Here is a 17,551-nt window from a genome sequence, read left to right as displayed (position 1 = left end):
TGTTTGAAAATGAAGTCGTTGACTGTTGTAATTAATTCCATTAATGATGTCATCTTCAACAAGGGTTCCCTCCTTAGAGGTACTTAATTAGAAGTACCACGGCAGGGACAGGGAACCTGAATTAGTAAAAAGCTTCCCTCAGGAGTCAGATGATCAGCAGGGCTGGGGAACCACCCAAGCAGGGAGCTTCTTTGTATGGCTCAGCCCCCACCCTCCTCCCACACACACACCCAGAAAGCTGTTAACGCCAACCCAATCCCAGGGGAAATGAGAAGGAAAAGGGCGATCTCAGTTTTAATAAGAATACAAAGACAGCTACAATTTGATTTTTGCTTTTGCCCTTTTTTGGTGAGATTTTCGTTTGCCCAGAAAAATCTATCGGACTTCATCAAAGGCGCAGGACAGGAAGGAAAGGCGCAGAGAACACGGCCACCTAGGAGACAGGCCTGTTAGGACATTTGTTTGCAGAGTAACCTGACACAGGGTAAGAAGTGTTTCCTGCATTTCAATGTTTAATTGAAAAGCAGGAGCATGAAGCATTCTCCTGGAGGAAGAACCAGTCCTGAGACGCTGCACTCTTTCCCAAGGGGTCAGAAGCGCGTGCTGCAGCCCTGCCTGTCTGGGCCCTGTGATCCTCGGCAAGGCTCCTCCCTTTCTTCACGAAGTGAAGGAAACGGACAACACGACCTTCAGAGTGCCTGCTGGCTCAGAGTACTTGTCTACTTAGAGCCTACCTCCCACTGCAGCAAACCCACAGCAGCACTACCAATTCACACAGGCCGAAGGCTTTTTGCACACTCCCCCCTGAACACTGTTACCTCACATACAAAGGACAATGAGAAGGTAAGAACAGAGCCTACACACATGTCATGATCCTAAACAGCTTCTCCTAAAAATTCTGATACTTGCCACAGTCTGGTGACACTCAGACAGCCTAGTGCTAATAATTGAGCATCAACCACAACTTTTACCTTGGCTCCTGAGAGCCAAGCAGATATTTAGAGTAGGTACCAGTGGAGTAGTGGGCTGGGATGCAGTCAGGAACCCTTCCATCCAACAGGAGAGCCAGGACTTTCAGGGGCCAGCAACACTAAAGAAGGATGTGGTGGCTGTGCCTCTAGGACAGCTGGATGTGACACACAGCCCAGACACCTGACTCTGGGATGCCATCTCAACCTGGTCAGCGAGGCCAGCTTCACAAGATGCTCGTACCCGAGAGGAAGGCCAAATCCCCTGCCCAAGTCCCTTACCTGGAAACGCAGGATGATGGTCCAGATGAGGCCAAGAGTCAGCCGGTGGTTCCCATCCACGATGTCGTGGGACCCCATGTTCTCAAGATGGACTCTCTGTTCCTTCAGGAACTGCAGGGCCTTGTCCACATTCTCCAGACAGTGGATTCGCATTCGCCCCTTGGTGGGTTTAGGCTAGAAGTGGGTGAGCAGGTGGAAACATCATCCAACGGGGCAGAGTCAGGCCAGAGCTAGTGCCGGAGGTCCTGCTGCCCCTTCAGCGGCACACTCTCCCCTCACAACCAAGACATCAAACCCACGTGCACTCCTTCAGTTCAAGGGCAGCATTTGCCTTTGGAAAAGTTTACTCAAGGGATGGTGACTGGTCATTCTTTAAGGTTTGACCATGGAAGCTACACAATGTACAAATGTGTGTAGGAACTGGAAGTGTAGAGAAAACCAGACCCAATTTTCATAGACTTTCAAAGTTACTGCTACCGTCCATGCAGTCTGCAAAACACCTCTGAGCAGTTAGCTTCTGGCTGCTTTAAACTAAATATATAGGTTTGTCACCTGCTGGTTTGGATTGCTTCCTAAGGGTGGTTCAAAATGGAAAAAAGAGGGCACACAGTAAACCAGGGGAATCAGGAGGTTTGGTGAGGGAAAGGGATTATTAAAGGGTGTTTCCTAGGGAAAAGAAAGGATAAAGGGAAAAAAATGAGTAGTCTAATTTGAATACTCCAAATATCTCTTGCTTTTACCCAGTTGTATCAAAATCCAAAAGAGGTCCTTTGAAGGTAAATATTTTAGAGCAAAAGACACACACACACGCACACACGAAATGTTAAAGAGGTCTACATCCTCTACCAGAGGCGTCTGACCCGCGGCCCAGGGTGGCTATGAATGCAGCCCAACACAAAATTTTAAATTCACTTAAAACCTTTGTTTTTGCTCATCAGTTTTGGTGGATGTCTGTATATTTACTGGTGGCCCAAGAAAACTCTTTTTCTTCTAGTATGGCCGAGAGACACCAAAAGGTTGGACACCCCTGAGAGACTATGTTGAGTGCAAGTGCGTGCCCTGCCCCCCAGCATCTCCCGCATCCCCTGTGCCCTGTCTCCATCACTCCCCCTCCACCCAAGGCTGCTCTGCTGGCTGACCCCACCTTTTCACAAAGACGCCAACAGGTCGTGTACACCTCACTAGCCAAGAGAATGACCTCTGCCATCCTACCTCCCTAATGTCTCCTCGGCCACCTTGCCATACCCCACCCACCTTTCAGGGCTCAAAGCTACGAACATCCTTCCTTGAGGACATTTCCAACCATTCCAGTTCTCGCAGGCACCCCTTTCCTCACAGTTCTGTACATTTATGGTCTGAACCAGGGGTGTCAAACTCATTTTCACGGGGGCCACATCTGCCTCACGGTTGTCTTCAAAGGGCTGAAAGACTGTAACAATTTTAGGACTGTATAAGTGTAACTACTCCTTAACACTGAAGGAGTTGAAATTACATTCGGCTCTTTGAAGACAACCGAGGGCTGATGTGGTCGCTGGTGAAAATGAGTTTGACACCCCTGAACAGTTCAGAAATTAGTCATAATCTACCTTATATTTGTGCTGTTGCTTCACATATTGCTCTTACTACTCCCAACTAGACTATTGGCTCCCTGACAGTAGGAATAACGCTTTATAACTCGGCTACATTCTCAGTGGTTTCTGGTTCGGTTCAGAGCACAAGGCCCACACGCGGTGAACTGCATGCAGACACGCTGCGTGCTGGACGAGCTGGCCTCACGGGGACGGGCAGCCAGGTGTGCAAAACCTGGCACACCCAGGGAGGGGCAGCAGCCACTCCCACGGTAATGCCTTGCCTGTTCTCCACTTTCCCTCTGTGGCTGAGATCCTCATTATTTGTCAGATGAAATATCTGAAGGGAAGACGACTTGGGTAACAAGTAAGTGGCCATTTTTATGTACCCAGTCTCAGACTGTCATTTTTTTTCTTGACTTTCTCTTCTAAAAACAAACAAACAAACAAAAACAAAAACTAGCAAGCAGAGAAGAGCATGCCTTGACCTGGAGAAAATAAGAGGCCTAACCACAGTGGCAGATTCTATTTTAAAACAATAGCAATGGAAAAAGAAATGTTTCTATAAGTCAAGCTTTTCACACTATTATGATAACTTCCCTTACAAACCCTCCATTCCACCCCCCTGCCCCCACCGAAATGGCATCTTCTCTCAGGAACTTCAGAACTAATTTATTTCAGGTATGTGGGGAATGCTAGGATTTGTTACTTATGTTAGGTCAAGTGATAACATTACTTCAAAACAGAAAGGAGGTAAGTTTCGTCTAGGACTGAGCCTGTAGATGTTTGCAGCTGACACTGGCGCACCCTCTTTCAAAGGTACACCCGACAGCCGCCTCGTGTCGGCCACCAGGCCAGCAGTCTGGCTCCTCTCCTCAGAGGGAGACAAGGGAGCAGGATCAGTGGCGGCCCTGATTAGGCAGCCCTGATTAGGCGACGGCCCTGATTAGGTGGTGACCCCTTGGGGAGAAGTCCCACAGCCGGGCATCTGGTTCTGTGTACACTTTCAGTTCCTCTGATCTTCTCTGATCAGCGGTCACTTCTCACAGGTGACAAAGTGACTGTTCACAGCAGCCTCTTGTTCTTCTCATACCCAAGTGGCCGTGAGATGAACGCAGCCCCTAGGTAAAACTCTGCTCCACGCTGAGAAGTGGGAATTAACTGCCTCTAAGGAGAAGGTGTGTGAGTTCTGACACAGGGGCCCCGACGTTTCCCTGCTGCTCTGCGGCCTTTTCCTCTCATCTCCCTTCAACAACAGTGCACACGACTGCCTGACCGGTGGGACGGAGGTCCACCTCCAGGTGCTGCTTCAATCACAAAGAAAGTGTCCTCATGATGAGAACTGCAGAGCAATGAGGACTGAGCATCTGCTCCCGGCAGCAGATGCTCTCCAAGGTCTGTCTCTACAAGGGCAGACGAGGTTATCTCCCAATTGTGGGTGAGAGGAAAGGTGTGGACGGAATCATGGAAGGACCTTGGGAGGAAGGGGACAAGGAATAGAAGGGGGCTGCCAGTATCTTCCCAGCTCCATAAGGCATAAGCACTATTCCTTCAGACTTTTTCTTGAAAAACTTGACCCCAAACGGACATGAGACATTCAAGCCTCCACTCTCTCCACGAAATCTCAGTGGAAAGTGTGCACACTCCCACATGAACGTGCGGTGCGAGGTGTGGGTGTGGAAGGGTGCGAGGGGATGCGAACAGTCTCCTGCAGGCCGAGGAAGTCTGATGCCACACCGTAGGGACACTATGCTGATGCTGACTGGCCACACTGTGTGGGCTCAGGGTGGGTCACTACAGACCTAGCTGCAACTCAGGTCCCAGCAAGCACCAGCCACCAGATGCTAGAACCTGAGACAAAGGAAAGAACTGAAATAAAAATGGCAGACAAAGCTCTTCAGGCAAATGATGAGACTCCTTTAAATGGTTAACAAACAAATCTCACTAACTGGCAAAAGCCAAAGGAATTGGAAGCCAGCAGGAGGACTGCCCACGTACACCCAATAGAGTATATTTTGCGTGCATAATGCGCACTTTTCCCCACAATCTTTGTAAGGAAAAATAAGGATGAGCATTATACATGGGTAGTACTAATTCTGTATATGTTTTTAATTCTTTTATTTATGCTTATGCATTGAAAGTGTCACTCTAGAAAGCAGTATTGATATCTGTATGTAAAATAATACCCTGGAATAGGATAATTGGTTTTGTTTCTAAATATAAATAAATAAAAAATTGAATTAAAAAATTAAAAGGATAGATATTTTTTCCTTAAAGTTTGGAACAAAACCTTGGGTGTGCATTATACACAGGAGCACATCATACATGGCAAATACAGTAGTTTTGATGGGCAGTTCAGTGGAGAAGACAATGATTCTGATGTTAAAATGTCCACGTTCATGTTACAATCTCCCCATTTTTCAGCAAATTAGTGCCTTACTTTTCAACTGCTTCCTCATACAATGGTGATAACATCGATGATTATCTCAAAGGGCTGTCACATAAACAAATTTGTAAACTAATCACCATAGTGTTCTCAAACCCACCAAGTGTCTCTATCACAAAAGACACTAAGTATTTTCCTTTCAACAATTAATTCGACTTAAAGAAGGGGGTGCTCCTTCTCCCTATGCCCCTCGGGCTTCAAATGGTTTATAAATAACACGCTTTCTGCAGACAATGGGAAATGCTTAGGGTCTAGACAGAACTCTCGCACTAAGAGCTAGGGAAGTTGATATACACCCGCTGAAAGGCTAAAACAAGAAGCAAATTGTGCCCCCAAATGATGATGCTCTTATTCTTCTAAGCCTCACACCTCAAATTAAATTCTGGACCAGAATGACATGAAAAGGTGGCAGAGAAAAAATGTGGCTGGCTGGTGTCTGAGGAAGGGAGAGAGGAGATGAGGGAGGGGAGGACATGAAAATACACCTGGGTACTTGGAGCTTATATACATAGTAAGATCTCTGTAATTCAAAGCTGATTAGGAAACACGCCTGAAAATCATGGTTTTTTGGAGATATTTTAAGTATCATTACTGCTCTGTAGCTAATAACTCAAACTAAGTTAACTACTGTACAGTAGAAGTCATTAGGAGACTTGCCCCCCCCACTATCCCACCTCTGTAAAGGCATGCCCCCACACTCCATCACGACTGCAGCGCACTCCTCTGCAGCGTCAGCCTCTTGCAAACCAAAAGAACAGACAAGTGAGGTCAGATGGCGGTGCAAAACGAAGGAGTAAAAACCACTGAAGCTCAAGTCTACTAGCCACCGAGTCTCGTGTTCTGTTAGCTTCAGAGGGCTTCTAAGATGTTTTAAGGCACAATACTTGGTGAGTTTGGGGAGCAATGATTATAGGAAATGAATTCTAGGAAGTATTAATGATCTCACAGAGCTATACAGTGAAACACACTGGTGATATAAGCTGCATAGCCCGTGAAAGCTAAAAACCCTCAGCTGCCATTTACTGAGCAACTGTGTTCACCTCTGTTAGGTGGTTTATATCTGTTATCATGTTTAATCCTCATAGTAACACTGTAAAATAATAATTACCGTTGTTGTCATTTTACAGATGAGAACACACTGGTTAAGAGATGACATAATGAGTGCAGCTAGTTAGCACGTGGTGGGCCAGGACTCCATGGCTTGCTCTCTTCATGCCACACCAGGAACCCACAGGGTGCAGGTTTCCACACGAAGGAAAACAGAATCTGTTTCCATCTGGCAGATAGTTCAAATTCTTTTCTAAAGAGCTATTTTTATACCACTAAACTTCCATCTTCGCAAAAGGAAGGAGAGATAACAATGGAGAAACCTAAACATAATGGAACTAGGAACTAGGGGAGGGTGCATCTCTCTGCAATAAACACTTGCCTGAGCCTCGCCCCAAGAGTGGCTAAATCTGCCAGGGAAAGGAGCATTCCCTGTCTTGCCTCCATTAATTACTGTCACATTCTCAGTGTGACACAGGTTCGTCCCCACGGCAACTTGTGCCTTTCTGTCCTGTGTGTCATTTCTGATGGGGCAGTCTGAAGTGTCGTTAATGTGGAGGCAACGATCAATACCAACACCAGACTCTCCTGTGACCCTGACACAAGGGGGGCTCTGCAGGCAAGGAGGCAATCCTCTGAGCAAATGCCTATTTTTACCGATTCTCCTTTAAATAACGTTAATGAGCTTCTCACACCATGGCCAGTGTTCCTGTGTTTTACAGGCACTTTTTTTTGTCTCCCCTCCCCAAGGGCCCTCCTGGCCCCAAATCCTTACCAACCAGAGCTCCACCCCAGGCTTTGCTCCAGACCCATCTTCTTTCTGACTCCAAAGGAGTGGGAATTGTAGAGCTAAATAAACCACACCCAGCGAACACCCTTAAGAAAGGAAGGAGGGGGCTGGATGGGAGCGGGGTGGCCCCTTCCTGGTCCATCACTTTGCCCCAGCTGCCCACCCAGCCGTTTGGGTCAGTTATATCACATGGGCCTCAGGACTTGCAGAACTATGGTATAATCACAATGGCAGAGTTTTTATCAGATGGAGAGGAGAAAATAATGTTTCCTGGAGCGGACTCAGCCTCCTGGAGAAGAGGCTGAGGGAGGATTCCCGGCAGGGTGTTTTGGGAGGCCACTGGGGAACTGGGCCACGCTATTCCACCCCGGTAACCCCACCCTCTCAGGACCTTGTCCATGAGTGTCCAAAGCCACCTTGACGCCATAGAGCGAGCGACAGCTCTCCAAGGGTTGCAGGGTGGACAGAACACTGGCTCTGAGCATTGGGAGTGGCTGGCTCTAGGCCTAGATCTGCCACACACCAGCTGTACATCCCTGCACGCTGCTTACTCCAGAGAGTTACAGTACCTGTGCAATGACGGGATCTGACTAGGTGGCCTTTTAAAGTCACCTCCAGCTATAAAATACAAGCTAGGATGTAAGACTCACCAGCATGTGAGGTAAATTCTAAAGTGCCTGCCAATTTTATTGTTCAGATAAAGGACAGAGAGAGAGAAAAGATACAGCCACAGTACACCAGTGTGACAAACACTTGCTTATGCTTTTGTCCTTTAATCACAAAATGATTTTCACTACACACACACACACACACACACACACACCTCTCTACTTAATAGAGGGTAGGATGAGAAGCACTAATTTCCAAAATCTCCTGTCATATGACATATAGCCAAACTCATTTCACATTAAGTCCCCAAATACTTCTCTACACATCAAACTCTGAGCTTTAGAAGAGCATGAATGATCCTCGCCCAATTAAAATTAATGAGGGAACAATACCCTGTGTTCCATTAATTCCAGCCTGGCTCCTCACTGGTTGGGACCCACTGCCAAGGAGCATCTTCTCCCTCAGCAGGGCGCACTGGGAAAGGAGGGACTAGCAGGAGAGCGGGCTGGAGTCCAGGTTATATTACTTCACTAGCAGTACTGGCCTCAGGCAAGACCCTGGTTACTCTGCCTGTGTTTTTTCCTAAAACACGAACTGTCCACTTCATTAAACTATGAGAACTAAATGAGATAATGCGTGGCTGTAAACACCAAAAGCAATACCTGCTAAAGTCACCATCATTGCTCCTTCCAAAAGCAAACTCATTTAGCTGGGCTGCTGTCCCTGCACCAGTTCTTCCCTGATACCCACCCCAAATGCTCTCTTCACTCTGCATCGCTGCTGACACTCAGCCCCTACACATCCGTACCTGAACCTCTCCTCCTGGGTCCAGCTGGGCCCCTGCTTACTTGCTAGTGTTTCCTGACACCCTATCCAGAGGGCATATTCCCCTTCTGAACTCCAGGGCTTTAGGGCCATTCATCTGGTACTCTACCATGTGATACCCATTACTGTTAAATTCACTTTTCGCATTTGTGCAATTAGACCACAATTTAATGGGGACCTTCTTCAGTGGCTGGTTACTGAGAACAAAAGCAAATTCTCCCACACAAACAATGTTACACGGAACAGGGAGGTTCTGTGGCCAGTCCACAAAACCCATTTCCACAATACAGACCAGTATGGGTCTGCTAACACAGGCTTTATGTAAAACTCACTCAGAGCAGTTCAAAGTGGGATTTAAGGCTTATCAAATCTCACAGTAAATCTATCTTTTCCAACTAGCTCAGCCTGTTTTGGAATTATCGGTGGCAGAAAAAAAAACAAAAAACCCAAACAAAAAACTGTTCCCCCCTTCCTCTTCTTTGGGATGGATTAACAGAGTAAAAGAGAATACCAGGAAACAACAGCCAAGCAAAAACCGGTGGTATCTGCATTTGGAAATACGCAGCCGAGGGCTGCGGGGAGAGCAGAGGTGTCCAGAAAAACCTGGTTCTCCTTCAGTCGGAGGCCAGGGCTCGGTCTGGCAGGAGCAAGGCAGGAAATGGGCCTTCTCGCTAAGAACCACTCTTCACTGCTGAGGCCCGTGGAGGGAAGGGTGCTGGCACAGAGGGGCTTCGAACCTGGGTCATGACCTGCGGGCTCCACATAGTCACCAAAGCTGCGGCCTCACGACTTGACGCCAGAGGCCCTGCTCCCTCCAAACGTCAGTGTTGCTGAGGGACAAAGCTTCACCCCGAAGTCCCACTGTCATCTGGCCCTGGGATTGGTGACAAAGTGCCCTGCACAGGTTCTGTGCTCACTTTTTACCCACTCAGCTGATGCTGACATCAAGGATGGGTCCATATTTATCAGGGAATTTTAAAGCAAGGCCTTAGTGAAGAGCTACAGTGATTTCAGAGTGAAGAACTGAAAAGGAATGGTTTGCTTTGCCATCAACCCAATCCCACTTAGCAGTGGCTTCCTGGCTCAGCCTCAGTTCCCTCACTGCTCCAGACATGGATCCTGCCCGAGCCAGGACCAAAGGTGGGGGACCTCTGCCCTCTGAGGTTCCCAGTACGTCAGAATCAAGTGCCCTCATAACCCAAATGCCTACCTAACACCTGGTTCAGATTTAACTGAAATTTACTGAGCCAAAATGCAGGCTGGGTTTATGCTGGAACTGTTTGGATCATTAAATTAATGTTTTTTTGATTTTCACTCAGTAAAAATCAGACAAATTTCTTCCTCTGTACAGAAGAATGAACTGCTTCCAAGAATCTATTAATAAAGCAAATGTAGATACTTTGGGCCCACAAACATTTATCTGCGACCTACTGACACGCTGGTAGTTAAGTGCTGAGGCTAAAATGCCAACTGACACAGCCTCCAATGGGGAGCAAATGTTTATGTTACCCAGGGTCTTGGATCACTGGTGCAGAAAGCCCAGTGCTGACTGAATGTTATCTGATGATACACGCTTAGCTGTGGACATTAATTTACCCAGGCCTGGAAGCTCTAACCACCTTGTTAGTTTTGGAATCTGATTATGCAAGGACCCTCTGGGGCAAGCCCGCATGGAGGTCCTGGACTGCAGGGAGGGTCTCTGACTTGAGTTCCTGGCAGCCTCTGCAGCCAATAGTGGAGAGTGGTTTGTGTCCCCTCCAGAAAGTTCCAAATAAGCCATGGGGCCAAAAAGGCTGAAAAGCCCCAGTTCAAATGAATAAGAGCTTTAGCTCACTCTCTATGATATCCTTATTTTTGGAATAAAAAGATTAACCAGGCTGCCCAGCCTATAATCAGGGTTGGCTGTGAGGAATGGATAATAACAGAAGACACCTGGGGTTCCTACAAAGTGGTATGTCACTGCTAAAGACAATTTCTGGCAGTGACTGCCTGAGAGGCTGGAGGAGGTGCAGTCTCATGCTCTTCCCCATCTACTCTCCTAGGTCAATGGGCTACTGCAAAAAAAAAAAAAAAAAAAAAAAGATAGATAGATAGACAGACATTGCCAGGAGCAAATAAAGAGAGGAGTGGGCAGTACCCACACACAACTAAGAATTATGCTTTGTTGGTTGCATTTTTCCCCCTGTGAGTATTTTTGTTGCCATGTTCAGAAAAAAAGGACCATGGGCCTGATCCCATTTGTTATGTGGACATTATCAAAGACACCATCTTCCTGCTACAAAAGAATTATGGACCTTCAGAGGCGAACACTTACTCCCTACAGCCTGCAAGACTGGACCCCATTGGAACAAAAATAAATGTTCAAACTGATTTCTAGCCATGTGACCTTTAACGATTTTTTTAAAAGCTACCTCCAAAACATCATTTCCCAAAAAATCAATAAACAATCACACTATGTTAAACATTAACAAAAAAAAAAGGTTAAGAGGTAGGGGGGAAAGTCTGGTCACAAAAATTACATTTAGAAGTGGATAGTACAATAATTCTAGCTTAGGCTCTCAAAGACGACTCATTTCGAAAAACAAATTAAAATGCCATCAACGACCGGCCTTTGTCCTACATGTGGGCCCCCTGCGCCATCACCCTACAAACCCCTCAGGCAGGCAGCCGTCACAGTCCTAGGCAGAAGCCTCCTTTACTGACCTAGTTTGCCTAGTGTGCCTCACAATTCCAAGGAAAATGAGGCAACACCGCCTGCGTGTACGAGGAGCAAAGATCGTGGACAAAACCCACTACAGGTGAGATAGGGCTTACTCTCTTTTAGAGGGCCCGTTCTTGAATGAAGGGGCAGGGAGAGAGAAAACCCTGACTCTGTCTTACCAGGCTCAACCGTGCAATTCTGTCTGTGGGCTAATAATAGGGCAGGGAGCAACCTCAGGCCCTTGCCTGTGGTCAGAGGTGTGTGGGTCGATCTGCACACAAAACCATGTGGCTGTCAAGTTACAGGGTGGAGATCAAGTTAAAAATAAGGTTTTCTGGCAGCCCTGCCAACCACCAGCATATTTTCCTGGTGATGTCACTACAGATGTGGGGCTCTATCCCTGGGCGGCAGCTTTCGGCTCGGTCCCACCCACCACCTATGGAACTGAACTGCATGTGCTCTGGTAGAATACAGCATCCACTCCAAACCCAGATGAGACAGAACCTGTTGGGTCAGTTACAGAGACTGGTTTAAGCTTCCTTGGGCTTAAGATTCATAAAAAAAATGTCACATCAGAGAGAGCAGCAGTAGCTCTGGGAAACAAAATGGGGATAAAAATTTTCACTGTGAGCTGAAAACGCCGTTGCCCAAAAAGGCACTGTGAATTCATCAGAAGCTGTGAGTTTCCAAGGATACAACAAAACACCAGCCTCTCTCCCTCCACCTCCACCCCCAAAATAAAAAGTGTGCAGGAAGGAATGCAAAAAAACATCAGAGACTACTGAATTCAATTCTTGCCACTTTAACACAGCAGCTCAGATTTTCCAGAGAATCAATAAAACACACATTTAAAATTATTCCATGATCTCGCAGGCTACAGATTCCTCCTGGAGCCAGCACCAGGCCCTATTTGATGGGGCGCACCAAACTCCATGCCTCTGACGGAAGGCAGCACCCTAGCAAATTACCAGAATGAGGCCACTTCATTACAGGTCCGAGAACATCACCCAGACCCAGAATGTTGATACAGGAGCTTTCCCCAGTGTGCTCATTTCACTCATCAAGGTGGTTCTTCTCAAAAATATCAAGCATTAATTGCATAGTTTAGCAGGAGGAAAAGTCCACATTACATTTTTCAAAAAATATTTCCCCATCAATGGTGCAAAACACTTAACATCCCAACACTGACCAGCCTCTCTCCAGAGAGAACCTCCAGCAGCTTGATGAGCATCCGTCCATCTCGAAGGTCAGTGTACAGGTCTGTGATGCGGCAGGACACTCGGGCGAGGTGGGAATTGACCCACTTGGTGAAGGTTTTCTTCTGCACAGCTTCACGCTCATCTGTAAGCAGAGGAGAGCTTGCTTTAGCACCAACCACAGAATGGGCAGCAGAATGGGCTCTGTGTCAGGAGGGTCATGGGACCCCAGCCAAAGGAAGAACGGCAAAACTGAACTCTAATGAAACCTCTACTCACCTCCTCTTCAAGCACAATCAGCTCTCCGGGAGAATACAGGGATTGTGCCCTCCTTGAACATTTAAGCCCCTAAGCATACCACCAGCAGAATGTCCTTTGCTCTCATTCATTTCATTTCTCCCATTCCCACTGAAGAGGCAGCAGGGCACAGCAGATTACAGCGAGACCCTTTGCGATTCTGCCCAATAGGTCAGTACCACAACATTTGACTGATAAAGTCTCCAATGTGTCTCACAGCTATTGTTCTTCAAAAAGTGAGTGTGAGTGCAGGGGGAAGTGCACAGAATACGGAAAGATACGGGGTAGAAAAGCTCGAAAGACATTCAGAAGTTACTTCCCTGTGCAAACTATCAGGTATCAGCTGATAAGATAAATTCACTCATGACTTTGATCTGCAATGCCCCTTTCACCGGCTAGGTCCCAAGTCCCGTTAACAACACAGAAAATGACAGGCAACATGGTGGCGTTCAAAGAGATTTGGGTCAGGCATTGGAAGAGTAGGGCCTCAGCCCAAGGTTTTGCCAAAAATGTACTGAGATACTGGATTCAGTGTCCCCTTCTACAAGATGAGTAGACAACTATCATCTCCAAACTTCAACCATTCACTGAAGAGGTAACTGTTAGTTTGCACTCTGAAGGGTAGCAGTTGCACATCCAAGTCATCTAGCGAACAGTAAGTTCTTCAGGCCTCAGTGATGAAGTTCTGTCCAATTCAAAGCATAACACTCTACAGACACATCTGCTTATAACTGGCCCTTTACATCCCATACAAACAGGCTTCCTTCCAATCTTCTTGCCTCTGAAGAATGTTCTAAATGCAAGACTTTCAATGGGAATCCTTGGAATGCGGCCTGGACCCACCTAACTCATACCTCTGGTTTTCTCCAGTTACCCTTCTGTCAGTTCCTTGCCCTGTTTCTAGTTCCATGAGCATGAACTGACACCAAAAGGACCCAAGTCCCACTCTTTCCAGTGCAAGTCCAAACCTACCAAGATATTCATGCACTAATCTATAAAAAGTGGGTAAACCCTAACCATTTCTTATGTATTTCAACACCACTGGGTGACAACTAAAAAGCCACCCTTGCTGATGGGGCATGTACTAGGTGGCCTGGGTGTACTGGGTTCCAGGCCAGCCAGAGCATCCTGGGAAGGTCTGCCCAAACCGTTTTTGCTAAGACCATCCACCCCACTGCAGGGAGGGAGGGGGGAGGGGAGGCAGAAACGATGTGGGATGAGCCTTTACTGCTGCCAACCTGGCAGGTGAGGCAGCCAGGGGCCTCTGCCAAGACAGCTGGCCACCTGCTGCAGCCAGCAGCTCCTCCTGGCCCAACCTTTCCCTAAAGGAACAGCCCATCCAGAAGGAAAAAGGGCCTTTCCCCAGGAACAAAGGCCGACCAAAAACAGACAAAGGATCAGAAAGGACAGAATTGGGGGGGAAAAGAAAAAGGCAGCGAGGGGCACGCTGCAGACTGAAAAAGGAGCTGCACCAATAACATCATGATAGGTCACACAGAAAAGATCACATGCATTATTAATCACACAATCATCCTGATGGATGGTAACTTTACGACAGTGACACGGGGAGATGTATTTCTTTCTTTCTTTCTTTTTCTGCCTAAGGCTGGCTGTGAGGAAAGAGCAAGTCCAGATGGGAATACACAGATACATGAGGTTTCTCCTAGGTACGGTTCACATGTATTTAGGGTCAACTAATTTTCTAAAATATCTTTTATGTGCTACACTGGGGTTGTAAATGTCTTTCATTAAGCCCTTGATGGGTATCTTGAGCTGTTATTAATAAGTTTCTGTGGCTCAAAGTCACTACCACACCCAGCCTATCAAGAGAACTCGATGAAAATGAAAACCTGCTTGGATTAAGGTACTTCTCAATAAACAAGCGCACAATGGTTACTCAGCCCGCTGTCACCCCCTGGGTGACTCTCACATTACAGAAATACCCGGGCTTCTTTCAGGCTCCAAATTAACAGGTTCCTTTATGAGGAGATCCTGAGGATCTGCTTCAAAAGACAGTGAAAGCACTCCCACAGCGCGCATCCTGAGGAGTCACCCCCACCCCACGTGGAGGCACACGGAGAGGTCATGGGGGAGCAGAGAGAGCCAAGTGGAAATAAAATAGGCCGAGGATCTGTACAAAGGGGGCTCCCCAGGGCTGCTGTGGTCCTCAGAAACTCCAGGAAGGTGGGAAGAGGAGAAAGAGAAGTTTAAAAAGTAAACGAAATAAAAGAAGGCTTGCTTTTTAGCCTTCTCTCCTGCCCCCCAACTCGTCTCCTCTCCTCACAGCTTCAGGAGCTGGCTCCAGGTAGCGTGAGCACGCTAGAGAAACCACAGAGGGTGCAAGTTCCTCGGGCTCACACTGCCACACTGGAAAAGGCATGGAAGATTCTCTCCGGGGACTGGACCAGAACCAACACTCCTGTGACACACAAGGGGCAGGAAACGGGCTCAGCCGGGGACACAGAGCCCAGCCAGCTTGGTGTGTCCTCTTACAATGGATCTCTGGGTGAACAACAAACACTTCTGAAGCAGGAAGGAGAGAAAGGAAGGGGAAAAAAATCTACCCGGCAACCCAGTTTAGGATGAGGCTGCTTGTCCTTGGGGACTCCGTCCTTTGTTCCTCCCTTCCTGGGAAGGCACAATGACATCACGCCTGCAATCCCAACCCAGCCAGGCTGGGGCAGATTAGGCCAGCAGCCCGCCTGAGGAGCAGCAGAAGCCTTGGCACAGACAAAGGAAGATAGTCCAGAGGCTGTTTCCAGGCTCAAGCTGCTGTCACGGTGCCTGAGCTGTGTGAGGAGCGGGTGGGAGTAGCAGAAGGAAGAGAAACCACTTCTAGTTTCTATAAGTGTGAGCAAATCTGGTGACTGAAAAGGGAGCCCCCACAAGCTTCGTGCCGATTTGGTTGTTTAGACCAGTGGTTCTCAACTTGGGGCAATTCTGCTCCCTGGGCAACGTTTGACAATGCCCGGAGATACTTCTGAATATCAGGACTGGGGGCAGTCTAGTGGGTAGTAGCCAGGGATGCTGCTAAACATCCCTCAGTGCCCAGGACAGACCCCACGTAGAGTCATCCAGCCCCAAATGTCAGTAGTGCCAGGCTGGGTTGAGAAACCCTGGTTTACATTTTGGGCTTACACACCAACTGCAGCTAGCATTCACAGTGTCTCAGACTGCACTTGGTAGAGGACACCCCAGAGGGGAACAGGCGAATTGGGGTGTTATTCGTTATTCTCTTTACCCACATCAAAGGGCTTTCGATCCTGCTGGTTTGCAGTGCTGGCTGGAGGCAGCAGAAATGCCCTGCCTTCAGGCCCGAGTGCTGCACAGAGGGCCTGCTGCTTCCCGGCAAAGGCAGAGGAGCCTCGGCAGGAGCAGCAGGAACATCTGGGGGGGGGGGGGGGGGGGGCGCGTCCAATGGGGCCAGTGTGGCAGTGGGCTTTTCTGACCCCCACACCATTTCCATTCTCCCTTTACCTTTCTTTTCAGGGCCTCGTACGGCTGTTAATCAAGCCAAATCATGCTTGCATCTCCTCCGAAGAAGCTGACGTGGCTGAGCCTGACGCTGGGGCAGTTTCTCGCCTAGCCCTGCCCAAAACTCAGTAGGTGGTGTGCCAAGGAGCAGGCACCTCGCAGGCCTGCTCCCTGTGAGCATCTCTCAGCTGCACTTGCCCCCCACCCCCAAATTAAATTTATTTAGAGGGACTCACCTAAAGGTTGCTCTGGCATTAAACGAGAGGGTGTGAAGTGCACATCAAAGTGCCGAGCTTGTTGTACCTGCTCATTAGATTAGTTCCTTCTCCTTTTCCCCAGCAAGGCAGCACTCCCATCAGTTCAAAGCATTTAAGAAATTTATCAGGCATCATGGTCTCATATAATCTTGGGGTGGAACGAGCCTTAAGAAGTCATCTGACTCACCTTTCTTTCAAAAGGAAAAAAAAAAATCCTTTCTACAGCCCCTGGGCCAGCTATTTAAAAATCCCAGAGAAGGGGAAACTATATGTGTGTGGCAGGAGGTTAATAGTTGTATAAAAAGAAAATGACTTGTTCTTTCTTTTTTATTAAAATAATAATAGGATTCACTGAGCACTTACTATGCCCCAGGTGCCAATATATGGGCTTCGCAATCCTCATCACTGTTCCACGAGGCAGAAACTAGTACCTCTGGTTACTAGTGCTGGCTGGCTCCAAAGCCTGGTTCTTGATCACCATGCAATAATACTTCTGGCACAACATTAAAAAGGGGGGGGGAAAGCCCATTTTTCAATGATACAAGATAAAGTATCACCCATAATCTCTCCACCCTAATCCAAATCCTATTTTGTCGAAGGGTCTGCTCCGGTCCTTGGGTGACTCCAAATGTTGGGATGGTCTCTCCATCAAGACCAGATCCGTCTCTGTGGCCCACAGAAGCTCACTCCATCTTTGAAGCCACAGAAACCAGGTCTCCTCACTTCTCCATGTAAAAAGATTCAGGTCTAAACCCTGCTCAGTGACCTCTCTTTGCAATGCCTGTCACCATGTGGTGGGCAGAGGGGAATACAAGACAGTCCCTGAGAATTCTGCCGCCTCTCGGCAGCCTGGATAGCACCGCACACCTGCCGATCTGAGCCAGGGCTTGACGTGGTTGCAGCACCAGTAAGTCCAGGGGTGGGAAAGAGGGCAACCGAGAGAAGAAAGGCCCAAAAGAACCAGCAGCCCCCTGTGGGAGGGGGCCTGGCTGCTCCCAAAACAAGTCTCCCATAGCCTTGAACTCTACCCAAATGTCCTGGGGACCCTGAGAACCAGAGCAATTCTAAGTGGTTCTAAGATCCAGCCAACT

At 47.9% G+C, this 17,551-nt stretch overlaps 1 protein-coding gene across 5 annotated transcripts in view; it reads right to left on the bottom strand.

The window, feature by feature from the left end:
* SPTBN1 (spectrin beta, non-erythrocytic 1) overlaps window positions 1-17,551 on the bottom strand; it is a 189,057-nt gene that overhangs the window by 53,013 nt on the left and 118,493 nt on the right. For all 5 annotated transcript variants that reach the window (XR_004903667.1, XM_028516163.2, XM_036027958.1 and 2 more), the window contains 2 exons: window positions 12,426-12,577; window positions 1,251-1,424 (listed from right to left, as the gene is read on the bottom strand). Coding sequence is in view for 4 of the 5 variants with exons in the window: in XM_028516163.2 (XP_028371964.1) it covers window positions 1,251-1,424; window positions 12,426-12,577 (326 nt within the window). In the remaining variant the exon portion in view is untranslated. The remainder of the gene's footprint in view (window positions 1-1,250; window positions 1,425-12,425; window positions 12,578-17,551) is intronic.

This window comes from Phyllostomus discolor, chromosome 6 (genome assembly GCF_004126475.2).
Source record: "Phyllostomus discolor isolate MPI-MPIP mPhyDis1 chromosome 6, mPhyDis1.pri.v3, whole genome shotgun sequence".
NCBI classification, from domain to species: domain Eukaryota; kingdom Metazoa; phylum Chordata; class Mammalia; order Chiroptera; family Phyllostomidae; genus Phyllostomus; species Phyllostomus discolor.
Note: the sequence above shows the minus strand (reverse complement) of the source record. Positions and strands in the feature narration are given on the sequence as shown.